The sequence below is a fragment of the Microplitis mediator genome, chromosome 1, assembly GCF_029852145.1.
Source record: "Microplitis mediator isolate UGA2020A chromosome 1, iyMicMedi2.1, whole genome shotgun sequence".
In the NCBI taxonomy this organism is placed as follows: domain Eukaryota; kingdom Metazoa; phylum Arthropoda; class Insecta; order Hymenoptera; family Braconidae; genus Microplitis; species Microplitis mediator.
Window position 1 is genome coordinate 26,931,785 of NC_079969.1, and position 11,933 is coordinate 26,943,717.

Sequence of the window (11,933 nt, forward strand, 5' to 3'; positions counted from 1 at the left end):
GGAAAAACATTGATATTAAGCATTAATGTTATATTGTAATACAGGATAGCTCTATATTACTGTCAAAAATTTACAGCGGACAACCCGTCCCATACAGTTTCAGTTCAGTTTCAAAATTCTCTTTATTTCTGATTAGGTTGAATAAAAAAAGCTGTTAGTTTTGCTGTTATCTTATTTAAGACTTTTACAAAAATTAATATATAAGTTTCGTTTATATTTTGTTTTATACTTGTAGTTTGTACTTTTTATTTGTGGAAAAATTTGAAAAATAAACCACTTTATCATTTTTGCCGTCCCATTTATTTCATTTCATTTTCATTTTTAAATCTCTTTATTTGTCAGCTTAATGATTAACATACAAGTTTTACAATTGTGATTGCATATTGGTGTTCCCAATTATGAAAATTTTACACTTTGAGTTTATTTATCATGGTATATAACTTATACATATAATTGTATTATTTTGTTTTTTATGAAGTTGAAGGAAAAAGTTGAAAAAACCTTATTAGAATTTACCATCCCATTCACGCTTTAAGTTAGAAATATAATAACTCTGAAATAAGTTTCTTACCAGGGACACTACAACTGGTGGGCGCGATCTAGTGGCGAGCAACGAACTACTCCCGCTTCTGCTGCCTAACACCATAACTTTTAAATCAATAATCATTAGGTTCAAAAATATATTTAATTTTCCGAAGAGAAATTTTTTCTCAGTGTAAAAATTAATTATGAGTAAAAAATTTATGATACCGAAGTTAGCTGACGTCTAATAATTTTTGGATTTTTTTTTAAATCATAAATCACAAAAAAAAAAAAATATTAAAAAAAACTGCTTTTATAGTTTTTTAAATTTTCTAAATGTGCGTATTTTTATTTTTTGAAGTGAAAAATTCGAAAATTTTTAATTGTCTGTTAACTTCAAGATCATAAAAATTTAATGGCGGATAAAATAAATTTAAAATTTAAAAAATAATTTGATTTGTAAAATTAAAATTAACGCATTAATTTCTCATAAAAAAGAAATTGAAGTGTCAATAGATGAATAGTAAAAATAATCAACTCTAACCTTTTCAAAGTTGTCATGAGTTGAATTTATTATTGTCATTATTTTTTTTTGGTTGAAAAATTATATAAAAATTATACAGTATGGAGAATGAAGAAGAAGCGGAAATAAAAAAGGAATCTCTGGAAGAAGAAGTACAGAAAGGAATAATCGATGAAAAATCTAATAATAAAGTATCAAAATTAGCGTCTGACAGTTTGCGATCTAAAAATAAATCTAGAAGAGTGATACCACGTGAGTGCTTGGACAGAGAAGACTGGATAAATTTATTGGCGACTCCGCGGTACTAACTAATTAATTTTCAATATTTCCTCATTAACTATTCACCAAAATAAAAAATTTTCAGGCGCATACGCACTCCCCCTTGCGTGAAAAACGAAAAAAAACGCGTTACTCTAGTGCGAGATAAATTATCAGAACCGCCTCGTCATCGGATAATTTCTACTCTGCAAGACCGCGGAAAAATTTTACCAGCTCCGTTAATTGATCGTCTGATAAACATTTTGGAGTTCGAAGATTCTCTAAGCCCAGAGTAATTAATTCCAGCTTCCTACTGTAGTATAAAATAAATAAATAAATTAATTAATCAATCAATCAATCAATCAACGATTTTTCAGACAAGCAGAAGAATTATTTTTCGATACGACCAAGAAGAAGAAGAAGAATAAATTAAAAACAATAGTGTGTCGCGGCAAAGCGATAAAAGCAGTAGCAGACAGCAGTGAAGACTTTGATAGAGATGCTGTTCTCTGTCAATATAAATTAGCAGAAGCATTAGTGCGAAGTATTCTTCAATGGGAATGCCCGTTACCCCGCGAAGAATTCAAAGACATCGCGGATGTTATGTTCCAACGTTTAAAAGGCGTTATCACTAACGGCACACACTCGGCCTTGGATGAGGACGAGAAAGTGTATCAACAAATGCGAATTATTTCCGAGATCGTGGGCTGCTGGGTCGCGGGAGTCCTCATCGAAGTCGCTCAGAATAACGAACAGCTGCTCAAGGAAGAGTGCGAAGAAAGGAAAAAGGCCGCGGAAGAAGACTCTTATGATGACGACAGCGATAATGTTATCGATGAATATTCAACGGACTCTACTCTGAATTCCGCCCACCAATAAATTACTTACTATTATATTAACTATTTACTCACTACAGATCATTATCTTTTTTTTTTTATTTCATGTAGTGAAAGTCGGGTATATCATTTCTCTCTTGATTTAAAAAAAAAAAAAAAAAATTTAATTATTAATTTTGTTTTTGCTGCGGTAACAGGCTTTCTAGTCTATAATCCACTTAAATTTAAATATTCGCGATATCTGTAGTGTGAATTTAAAAATAAAAGTCGGTGACAGTCTTTGGTATCCACGCTCTCGTTTCCTCATTCGATCGGTATAATATATTATAACGCAAACGTAAAAACGTGTAACGGAATATCTGGTTTCATGTTGTGGAGAAAGCGACAATCATTTTATACATTTAACCACTCATACTGCCGGAAGATATCATTAATACTCTGTACCTATACAATATTTTTACCATCAATAAATTATAATAAAATTTATATTTTATTGACAATAAATAAAATAGTATTCTAAAGAAATGAAAAGTTTTATTTTATTACTAAATTTTACTATTTAATTAAAAAGTCATTTTTTTTATCATTATTACTTTTAGTATCTTATCAAGTATAATTAAAAATAGATAATGAGCTAAATACAAATATATATGAGTATGTTAGTATGGAGCTTAAAGTGAAGCAAAAAGCAGGTATCGAACAACCTAGTTCAGATGTTTATGCCCAAAGCAATATCATAAGTGTGCCAAAGAAAGAGCGGCATGGAAGTATGAGGTAGAGGTAAAAGTTGATGGTGGATATGGAAGTAAAGGTAGAGGTAGAGGTAGAGGTAGAGGAAGTTGGTATGATCGGTGAACTGGGAGTTGTATACTCGGTACTGATTATAAGAGAAAGAAAGAAAGTGCGAGGTATAACGGAGAGAAATTGTAGAGATAGTTTTTAGTCGGTGATACCGCGACCGCTGGTGGGGTTCCATTCCCGCGGAGGTCTACTGCTCGTAGTCTCTGGCCATGACATTGCGCGCGCGCGAACCGCCAACTCCACTTACCTTATCCACCTCGTCCACGAGTAGTGAAAACGTATTGACAGTCTAGCTCTGTTTATTTCCTAGTTGACCATAGTCTTCCTCATTTAAATTAAATGTTTTTAAATTTATTCCGTCAACTTTAAATATTTATTTTAAATTATGTTACGAATATGCTGTGATAATATTTAATCAATAGTTTAAATAGTTTTTTTTTTTTTATCAATGAATCTGCTCTAAGGTAAATATTAAATAAATAAATCATTTTACTAGATAATTAAATTTTTCATCCGCGGATTATTTAAAAATTAATTTTCGTTTATGTAACGCACGTAAATTCATTCAATGATAAGACAATTGTTATATAATTTATATATATTTAGATTAAATAATAAAATTACACAACTAAAAATAAACTTACATTTCTTTTTTTATTGTAACGCATTAATGAGTGTAATTACAAAATTTTTATTTTAGAAATTTCTATACATTTATATACACTAATGAAAAAAATTAAAGGAGCAGAAAATTTTTTAAATTTTTTAGTGATTTTTGTAAGGCTGTAACTTGGTGAAAAATAATCGTATCGAGATTTTAAAAAAAGTTTTTTATAGCTTAAAATCTCTAGTTTTGGTGAATTTTTTTCAAAATTTTTTAAAAGCTCCAGTTATTGCGCAAACATGAGAAATACCGTGAGACAAAAAATTTCTAAATTTTTTTTTTTTTTTCCGAAGAGCCCACGGACCGCGGAAAAATTCTTTCAACTGAACAAATGCATAGCTCGTTTAGCAAATTTATTCAGCTTCAATTTGGTTTTTTTTTTAACCTCGTAGAACGATTTGTCGCAGAGATATCAGCCTTCAAACAGAAAATGATCCTTTTGACTTTGATCATCGATATTTCAGGTACCAACGATCGCACAGAAAGTTGAAGGGCGGCGTTGAAAATTTGAATAAATTCCCTATAAGACCCTGTCATCATTTTTTGGAAAAAAAATTTTTTTTATTTTTAACATCCATTAGAATTAAGTACAAAAAAATGACTTTTTTAGTAAATCAACCGCTACTCTGCAAATATCGATAAAAAAAATAATGTTGCCAGGGACTTTTTTAGCTTAATGTACCTCCAAGACCCCTGTAAATTTTTGCGCAATCATGTTTGCGCAATAACTGGAGCTTTTAAAAAATTTTGAAAAAAATCCACCAAAACTAGAGATTTTAAACTATAAAATGCTTTTTTTAAAATCTCGATACGATTATTTTTCACCAAGTTACAGCCTTCCAAAAATCACTAAAAAATTCATAAAATTTTTCTGCTCCTTTAATTTTTTGCATTAGTGTATTATATATATATATATTGGTTTTGTATGACGGATGACTACTTATCATTCATTTATAACAATAGATTCTTTTATAAAACAATAAAACCCTTCCGCTGATTATTCTAGAAATTGAATGCTAATTTAAATTATACAATAAATTGTGGTGGGAGTTCATTAATAAACATCAAATCACGTTAAATGTACAGCACCGTTATCATTACAGTATCAAAGTTCTACGGTAGTAGATCACTTTAACCAGGTGTTTAAATATTTATTTTTAAAATTTACTCGACTGTTTATTAAATAATTAATTAATTTATTGTTAATTATTTAATTAAATTTAACAGGATGGCATTGACCTGCTGGGAAAAACTGGCATTAGCGGCACTAGCTGCAGTAGGATTACGTATATTACTTCGGCTATCAGTATTTACGTGGAAAAAAATAATAGCACCGAGTCTTGGCCGCGGAATAAACGTCGCGACTCAAGGAAAATGGGCAGTAATCACTGGTGCGACTGATGGTCTTGGTAAAGCTTACGCACAAGCACTTGCAGCTAAAGGCCTGGACATTGTTTTGATATCCAGAACACAAGCGAAATTAGAAGACGTTGCTAAAGAAATCCGCACGAGCTATGGGGTGGAAACGCGGGTTCTCGAAGCCGATCTCACTGAAGGCCAGCCCGTGTACACAAAAATCGCAAAATTAATCGAAGGCCTTGAGGTAATTTTTTGTAAATGTTAAAATTTACATATGACAATAAAAGAACTTTTTTTTAACAGGTAGGAGTGCTGGTAAATAATGCGGGAATGAGTTACGACCATCCGGAATTATTTACAAATATTACGGAAGAAACTATCACGAACATTTTACAATTAAATGTGGCGGCGACTACCGCTATTGCCCGAGCGGTACTTCCGGGCATGATGGAACGCCGTAAAGGTGTAATTATAAATATAAGTTCTACGGCAGCAGCTATTCCGAGTCCTTATTTGTCTGTTTACGCTGCGAGTAAAGCGTTTGTTGATAAATTAAGTGCCGACTTGGCGGTCGAAGCCGCGCCGCGTAATGTTACGGTCCAATGTGTTCTTCCGGGTCCAGTTGCTACTAAAATGTCCAAGATAAAGTATGTCAGATATTTTTTTGTGTAATATTTTACCCAGGGAAAAATAACCGGGTAATTTATATTTACGGTTATTTTGCCCGCCGGTTATTTTACTACAGATGGAAATTACACGGAGAAATGATTCTTGTTGTCTATTCTATTGCTATGCTATGGTGTCATTGCAAATCCGGACCATGTTGGTCACCTACACAGAAAAAAAGAATTTCTTGGCGCAAGAAATATTTTGTATTATGAATTGAAGACAAAAATTTTTCTTGGCTCAAGAATTTTTTTCTCGCCTAAAAAATTTTTTTCTTGTTCCGAGAAAATTTTTTCTTACCCCAAAAAATGTTTTGTTTTCACTTTATAATACAAAAAATTTCTTGGGTCAAGTAAAAATTTTCTTAGAACAAGAAAAAATTTTTTGCGCCAAGAAATCCTTTTTTTCTGTGTACGGAAATAAACACATGCGAAAATTACTATGGCCACAGTAATTTTCACCTCAAACGCGGGTTCAAATCCCAGTGAAGTCGAAATAATTTTTCACACACAGTGTGAGGTCTTTTGGTTTTAAGATTTGTCCCGGCCGACCTTTGAATTTGATTTGGTTTAAAAAGAGATTTTGAATTCGACAAAATTGGCGGGAAATGGGATTGCCTGAGACCCAATAGCATTTCAAACAAGAATAATTTATCCGTCGCAGTTTAAATTATTTTTCACCATACCCGCATCGAAAGTTTAAATTCCTGCCCTGCTCATAGAAAAGGAAATCGTTCTTTTCATATACGAGCAAAAATTTAAACTTTCAGCTGCGGGTCTGTAAAAAATCTTATACACACCAGAAGGTAGGACCAATTCGCGTGTTTTCCACCCTGCATACACGGGTCAGAATGTCCTACTTTCCTCCCTAGGTGTATAATATACTAATTAATAATTCTAATTAACAGAAAAGCCTCATGGATGGCACCGACACCGGAAAAATTCGTCGAAGCCTGTTTGAAAACAGTCGGAATAGAGTCAAGAACGACTGGATATCCGCCTCATTGTTTAATTATCGGAACAATAAATGCCTTGCGATGTGTTTGTGAGAAAGGTGCTATTTGGCTGGTATCAAGGACAATGTTAAACGTTCGCGGTCGCGCGCTGAAGAAAAAAAAACAGGAACAAGACTCCAGTACACACGAACATATAACTGATTTACCATCCAGACGAGAAATTCCGGTTGAGTGATATTTTAATCATTCGTTTTTTTCTGTTTTACTATTAACTTTTACTATTAATAAAATATATCTTGTTATATAGTTGTATGGGTTCGTTTTTTTAGCAAACTTTACCATCTTTATTTAATACTTAATCACTTATCATCATTGTCATTGTCATTAATAATTTATAACTTATTACTTATCGCTACTTACAACTCGCTACTTAACTAACCCGATTATTTTTTAGCTGATTTATATTTTTTTTTGTACTTTGTTGCAGTGTGTCGTATTAAATGCAGGCGAGTGAACATATATCATTGAATATTCATACATAATAGTGCCAAAGGTCGACGACGTGCTATATTATTCATTAGCTTCATATGTATAATGCATATAATCATACGTCATTGATTTGCTTATTTGAATTTATTATTTTTTTATTTTTTTTAAACACATTGTTTCATTCATTCAATTAATATAAATATTTTTATACTGTTACATAACTATTGTTCTTATTTTAATTGTTAGTTAATAGTAATAGAAATAATAATAATATTTAAAGAACAAGGAAACTTATTTACCGCTGTGTAAAACTGGTTTGTTTATATAAATTAATTAATACAGACGTTATATATGATAATAATTTTTTTCTTTATATAGTGGAAGACAGGATGCGTTGTGGCAGGGTCTAATTTTATTAAGTATTATGTTACGAAGGTAAATTAATAATGGAGGATAATTATAGATCGATAGTTATGATAAATCATGATCTAAGTCGAGGGAAAAAATTAATGACGGCTGATGGTCAGCAACAGATATTTATTTTAATTAAATCAATACATTTTTTGAAATCACCATGAGCGTTTTTTTATGATGTGTGTTAGACTTTTGTAGGCTCTTTCTTTGATGAGCAAGGAACTTTTTCGTCACCGTAGGCCTGAAATATCGGATATTTTTTAACTTTGAGATTTATTTAAATTTTACACTAAAAAATCGGGAGTGAAATCGGATTTTATTTGAATCCAAAGTCACTCAGTCACTTGGAGTTTTGGAATTTAAAAAAAATGACTCCGCATACGGAGTAAAGGGAGAATTTTTTTCAGGAGTGGTCTGGATTTTATTTAAATCCGGGTTCACTCCGATTCGGAGTTTTAGAATTAAAATAAACTCCGCTTCAGAGTAAATTTCACTCCTAGAGGAGTAAATAAATAAACAGTCATCCACTCCGGATTTAATCCGCGTTCACTCCGTAATTTTTTAAAGTGAATTATGCTGTCGACTAAAATTGGAACAAGAAGTTGAGTCACCACCCTGATTAAACAACTGAATTCGAGCGAATTAAAAATTTTAATTCTGTTATATTCTGTCGAATTCTGCAAAACAGAATTCAACTGAATTGAAAATTTGAATTTGAATTAAACAGAATAAAACCGATTTAAAAATTTCAAATTCGTTTTAATTCAGTTTAATTCGGATTCAGGACCAGAAATCGGAGAATTATTTTCGAATTAAACCGAATAGAATTATTTAAATTTGTTTTAATTTGGACAAATTCTGTTTTTCCTGCCGAATGAGACAGAATTCATTTTTAAGTTAGGTACCGAATTAACAGAATTTATCTGAATTAAATAGAATTAAAAATTTAATTCTGTTTATTTCGATCGAATTCAGTTGTTTAATCAGGGCAAAAAATTACCATACTGTACTATCCCTGGTGGAAATTTTTCGGACTTTTCGCTGAAAAACTTTGAAAAAGTTTTTAGAACTTTAGAATTGAGTTTTTCAGAGAAAATTCCGAAAAATTTCCACCAGGGATAATTATTATTGTGAGCCTTTGAAAATTTTTAATTCTCTACTATAAAACCTATTTTAGACAAATAGTTTAAATTTCCACTACAATTTATCAATAAGTTTTAACTTTATGACATTTTAATACCGCGGCGTACTAATAATTTGACGACTCAATTTCCTGTTTCAAGCTTCGTCGACAACATAATAAAAATACGTATATCTAAAAATATTAACTTTTTTCATTGAAGATGCACGACGACGTCTACTAGAAGGCGTCATAAATTTCCCTGCCATGTCTTGTACGGTTTTGTAGAAATTTTGCGCCATTTCAGGAGCTTTGGCAAACAGTTCTTTTCCAGCATTCATAAAACCTTCAGCTACTTTTTTCATAGCGGACGCTGCTTGGTCAAAACCAGGTATTTGTCGGGTCATCTAATTAATTCATTTATTTATTTATTTATTAAGTAAGTTTCGTTTAAATGCACGGGGCAGCTGAATAAATAAATAATAAAACTTACGCGGTGTAATTCCACTTGAGACCGAGCATCGACAGACTAAAAAATATTAAGTTTTGTAACATTTGACATAACAGTAAATTTACCACTTTTATTTTTTTTCGCGCGAAAATTCAAAAATTTGAATTTATTAAGAAATTACAGTTTCAAAATTTACAATTATCGTTTATGTAATCTCATATATATAATATATAATTTATATTTGCGGTTATTCAGTCGACCGGTAATTTTACCACCGGGTTAGTCGTGTTACCACGAAAATGTAAATATATATGAAATACAAAAAGTAAATGAAATAAAAAAATTTAACCTGGATTTCATTAAAAGAAGGGACAGCACGACGACTTCTATTAGAGTGACCTCCCATTTTCTCATGGATTTTCTTGCCCATTTCATGAGCTTTTGCTGCCATATCCTTTCCATGATTCATCCCATTTTCACTCATGTTTTTCATAGCCGACATTCCTTGATCCATACCAGGTCCTTTGCCAGACCTTTCGAACGCTTGGCGAGTTATCTAATAAATTAATCAATTAATTAATTAATAAATTAAATAAATAGTTAATTTGATAATCAATCAATAAAATTTTTCTTACACGATGCAAAACAGATTCAGTGTACTGAGCATTGACAAGCTAAAAAAAATCGGTATTAAAATTTAAAAATATCTACAAGTTAAAAAGTCTATTGAAAAGCGAATCCTACCAGTCCACTGCAGAAAATGATAAATAGCACCGACATATTTGTGGAATTCATTTTGTCACACAAAAATGAAGACTTTGGTCCCTCTGGGCTTACTGTGGTATCTTTTGGCCTGAACTTGTCATTTTATATGAAGCTACAAGTCCAATTAAAATATAACGTGAAGATAATCGGGTGTTTCTGAATGGCAAAAGATTTTCATCAAAATTATTTATTTTTAGATCCAGGAAATGATAATTTATTATTCTTATTTATTGTAACGAATACAATAATTTATTTTTTGTTAAATATATATAAATAATTACCTTAATTACCTAGTTTCTAGATTTAATTATTTAATATATATAATTATGTAACAAATTATGGATCATTATTTTGAGTAATTAAAATGTATACAAATTAGTGTATATTTTTTGTTACATAACTATGGTAATTTTTTAGTAATGAGATATTTAAATTAATAATTTTTAGAATTTGAATTAAAAATTATTTTTCGTGTAATAAAATTAATAATTAATGCGGACATATTATTTGTACTGTGATACTTTTTTTAAAATAATTATTAGATCCTATAAATATGTAAGGATTTTTTAATTAAACAAAAAATTCATAAATAATTAATTACTTATATTTAAATTAATAATTTTTTGAATTTGAATTTGAATTAAAAATTATTTTTCGTGTAATAAAATTGAAAATTAATACGGACATATTTGTACTGTGATACTTTTTTTTAAAAAATAATTAGATTCTATAAATATGTTAAGATTTTTTAATTAAACAAAAAATTCATAAATAATTAATTACTTACATTTAAATTCATAATTTTTAGAATTTGAATTAAAAATTATTTTTCGTATAATAAAATTAATAATTAATGCGGACATATTTGTACTGTGATACTTTTTTAAAAATAATAATTAGATCCTATAAATATGCAAGGATTTTTTAATTAAACAAAAAATTCATAAATAATTAATTACTTATATTTAAATTAATAATTTTTTGAATTTGAATTTGAATTAAAAATTATTTTTCGTGTAATAAAATTGAAAATTAATACGGACATATTTGTACTGTGATACTTTTTTTAAAAAAATAATTAGATTCTATAAATATGTTAAGATTTTTTAATTAAACAAAAAATTCATAAATAATTAATTACTTACATTTAAATTCATAATTTTTAGAATTTGAATTAAAAATTATTTTTCGTATAATAAAATTAATAATTAATGCGGACATATTTGTACTGTGATACTTTTTTAAAAATAATAATTAGATCCTATAAATATGCAAGGATTTTTTAATTAAACAAAAAATTCATAAATAATTAATTACTTATATTTAAATTAATAATTTTTTGAATTTGAATTTGAATTAAAAATTATTTTTCGTGTAATATAATTGAAAATTAATACGGACATATTTGTACTGTGATACTTTTTTTAAAAAAATAATTAGATTCTATAAATATGTTAAGATTTTTTAATTAAACAAAAAATTCATAAATAATTAATTACTTACATTTAAATTCATAATTTTTAGAATTTGAATTAAAAATTATTTTTCGTATAATAAAATTAATAATTAATGCGGACATATTTGTACTGTGATACTTTTTTTTAAAAAATAATTAGATTCTATAAATATGTTAAGATTTTTTAATTAAACAAAAAATTCATAAATAATTAATTACTTACATTTAAATTCATAATTTTTAGAATTTGAATTAAAAATTATTTTTCGTATAATAAAATTAATAATTAATGCGGACATATTTGTACTGTGATACTTTTTTAAAAATAATAATTAGATCCTATAAATATGCAAGGATTTTTTAATTAAACAAAAAATTCATAAATAATTAATTACTTATATTTAAATTAATAATTTTTTGAATTTGAATTTGAATTAAAAATTATTTTTCGTGTAATAAAATTGAAAATTAATACGGACATATTTGTACTGTGATACTTTTTTTAAAAAAATAATTAGATTCTATAAATATGTTAAGATTTTTTAATTAAACAAAAAATTCATAAATAATTAATTACTTACATTTAAATTCATAATTTTTAGAATTTGAATTAAAAATTATTTTTCGTATAATAAAATTAATAATTAATGCGGA

At 28.6% G+C, this 11,933-nt stretch overlaps 3 protein-coding genes across 4 annotated transcripts; 2 read left to right on the top strand and 1 right to left on the bottom strand.

The window, feature by feature from the left end:
* The first annotated feature begins 962 nt into the window (after window positions 1-962).
* Window positions 963-2,582, top strand: LOC130667564 (uncharacterized). The gene is made up of 3 exons (XM_057469224.1): window positions 963-1,346; window positions 1,410-1,595; window positions 1,681-2,582. Exons 1-3 carry the CDS (start codon window positions 1,147-1,149, stop codon window positions 2,180-2,182), a joined length of 888 nt encoding a protein of 295 aa, XP_057325207.1. The 5' UTR covers window positions 963-1,146; the 3' UTR covers window positions 2,183-2,582.
* Window positions 2,583-3,158: 576 nt separating this feature from the next.
* LOC130669158 (very-long-chain 3-oxoacyl-CoA reductase) lies at window positions 3,159-7,228 on the top strand. Of its 2 annotated transcripts, XM_057471905.1 has the most exons (6): window positions 3,159-3,404; window positions 4,611-4,743; window positions 4,832-5,207; window positions 5,267-5,610; window positions 6,537-6,810; window positions 7,072-7,228. In XM_057471905.1, the coding sequence occupies exons 3-6, from the start codon at window positions 4,833-4,835 to the stop codon at window positions 7,096-7,098; spliced, it is 1,020 nt and encodes a 339-aa protein (XP_057327888.1). In that variant the 5' UTR covers window positions 3,159-3,404; window positions 4,611-4,743; window position 4,832; the 3' UTR covers window positions 7,099-7,228. The 2 variants fall into 2 exon arrangements, with proteins under 2 accessions (XP_057327888.1, XP_057327899.1); XM_057471916.1 differs by lacking the exon at window positions 4,611-4,743.
* Window positions 7,229-7,590: 362 nt separating this feature from the next.
* Window positions 7,591-9,922, bottom strand: LOC130669164 (uncharacterized). The gene is made up of 6 exons (XM_057471929.1): window positions 9,803-9,922; window positions 9,694-9,732; window positions 9,408-9,614; window positions 9,101-9,136; window positions 8,817-9,014; window positions 7,591-7,728 (listed from the first exon to the last, which is right to left on the bottom strand). Exons 1-6 carry the CDS (start codon window positions 9,851-9,853, stop codon window positions 7,672-7,674), a joined length of 588 nt encoding a protein of 195 aa, XP_057327912.1. The 5' UTR covers window positions 9,854-9,922; the 3' UTR covers window positions 7,591-7,671.
* Window positions 9,923-11,933: the final 2,011 nt, after the last annotated feature.

What these genes read in the sequence shown, in the direction of transcription:
- LOC130667564 (XM_057469224.1), top strand. Translation starts at nt 1,147, where the DNA reads ATGGAGAATGAAGAAGAAGCGGAAATAAAAAAGGAATCTCTGGAAGAA. An exon ending in AATTTATTGGCGACTCCGCG is followed by an intron (nt 1,347 to 1,409) that starts GTACTAACTAAT and finishes AAAAATTTTCAG; the next exon opens with GCGCATACGCACTCCCCCTT. An exon ending in GAAGATTCTCTAAGCCCAGA is followed by an intron (nt 1,596 to 1,680) that starts GTAATTAATTCC and finishes ACGATTTTTCAG; the next exon opens with ACAAGCAGAAGAATTATTTT.
- LOC130669158 (XM_057471905.1), top strand. Translation starts at nt 4,833, where the DNA reads ATGGCATTGACCTGCTGGGAAAAACTGGCATTAGCGGCACTAGCTGCA. An exon ending in ACTAAAATGTCCAAGATAAA is followed by an intron (nt 5,611 to 6,536) that starts GTATGTCAGATA and finishes TCTAATTAACAG; the next exon opens with AAAAGCCTCATGGATGGCAC. An exon ending in CATCCAGACGAGAAATTCCG is followed by an intron (nt 6,811 to 7,071) that starts GTTGAGTGATAT and finishes ACTTTGTTGCAG; the next exon opens with TGTGTCGTATTAAATGCAGG.
- LOC130669164 (XM_057471929.1), bottom strand. Translation starts at nt 9,853, where the DNA reads ATGAATTCCACAAATATGTCGGTGCTATTTATCATTTTCTGCAGTGGA. An exon ending in CTGAATCTGTTTTGCATCGT is followed by an intron (nt 9,615 to 9,693) that starts GTAAGAAAAATT and finishes TTAATTTATTAG; the next exon opens with ATAACTCGCCAAGCGTTCGA. An exon ending in GTGCATCTTCAATGAAAAAA is followed by an intron (nt 7,729 to 8,816) that starts GTTAATATTTTT and finishes CCGATATTTCAG; the next exon opens with GCCTACGGTGACGAAAAAGT.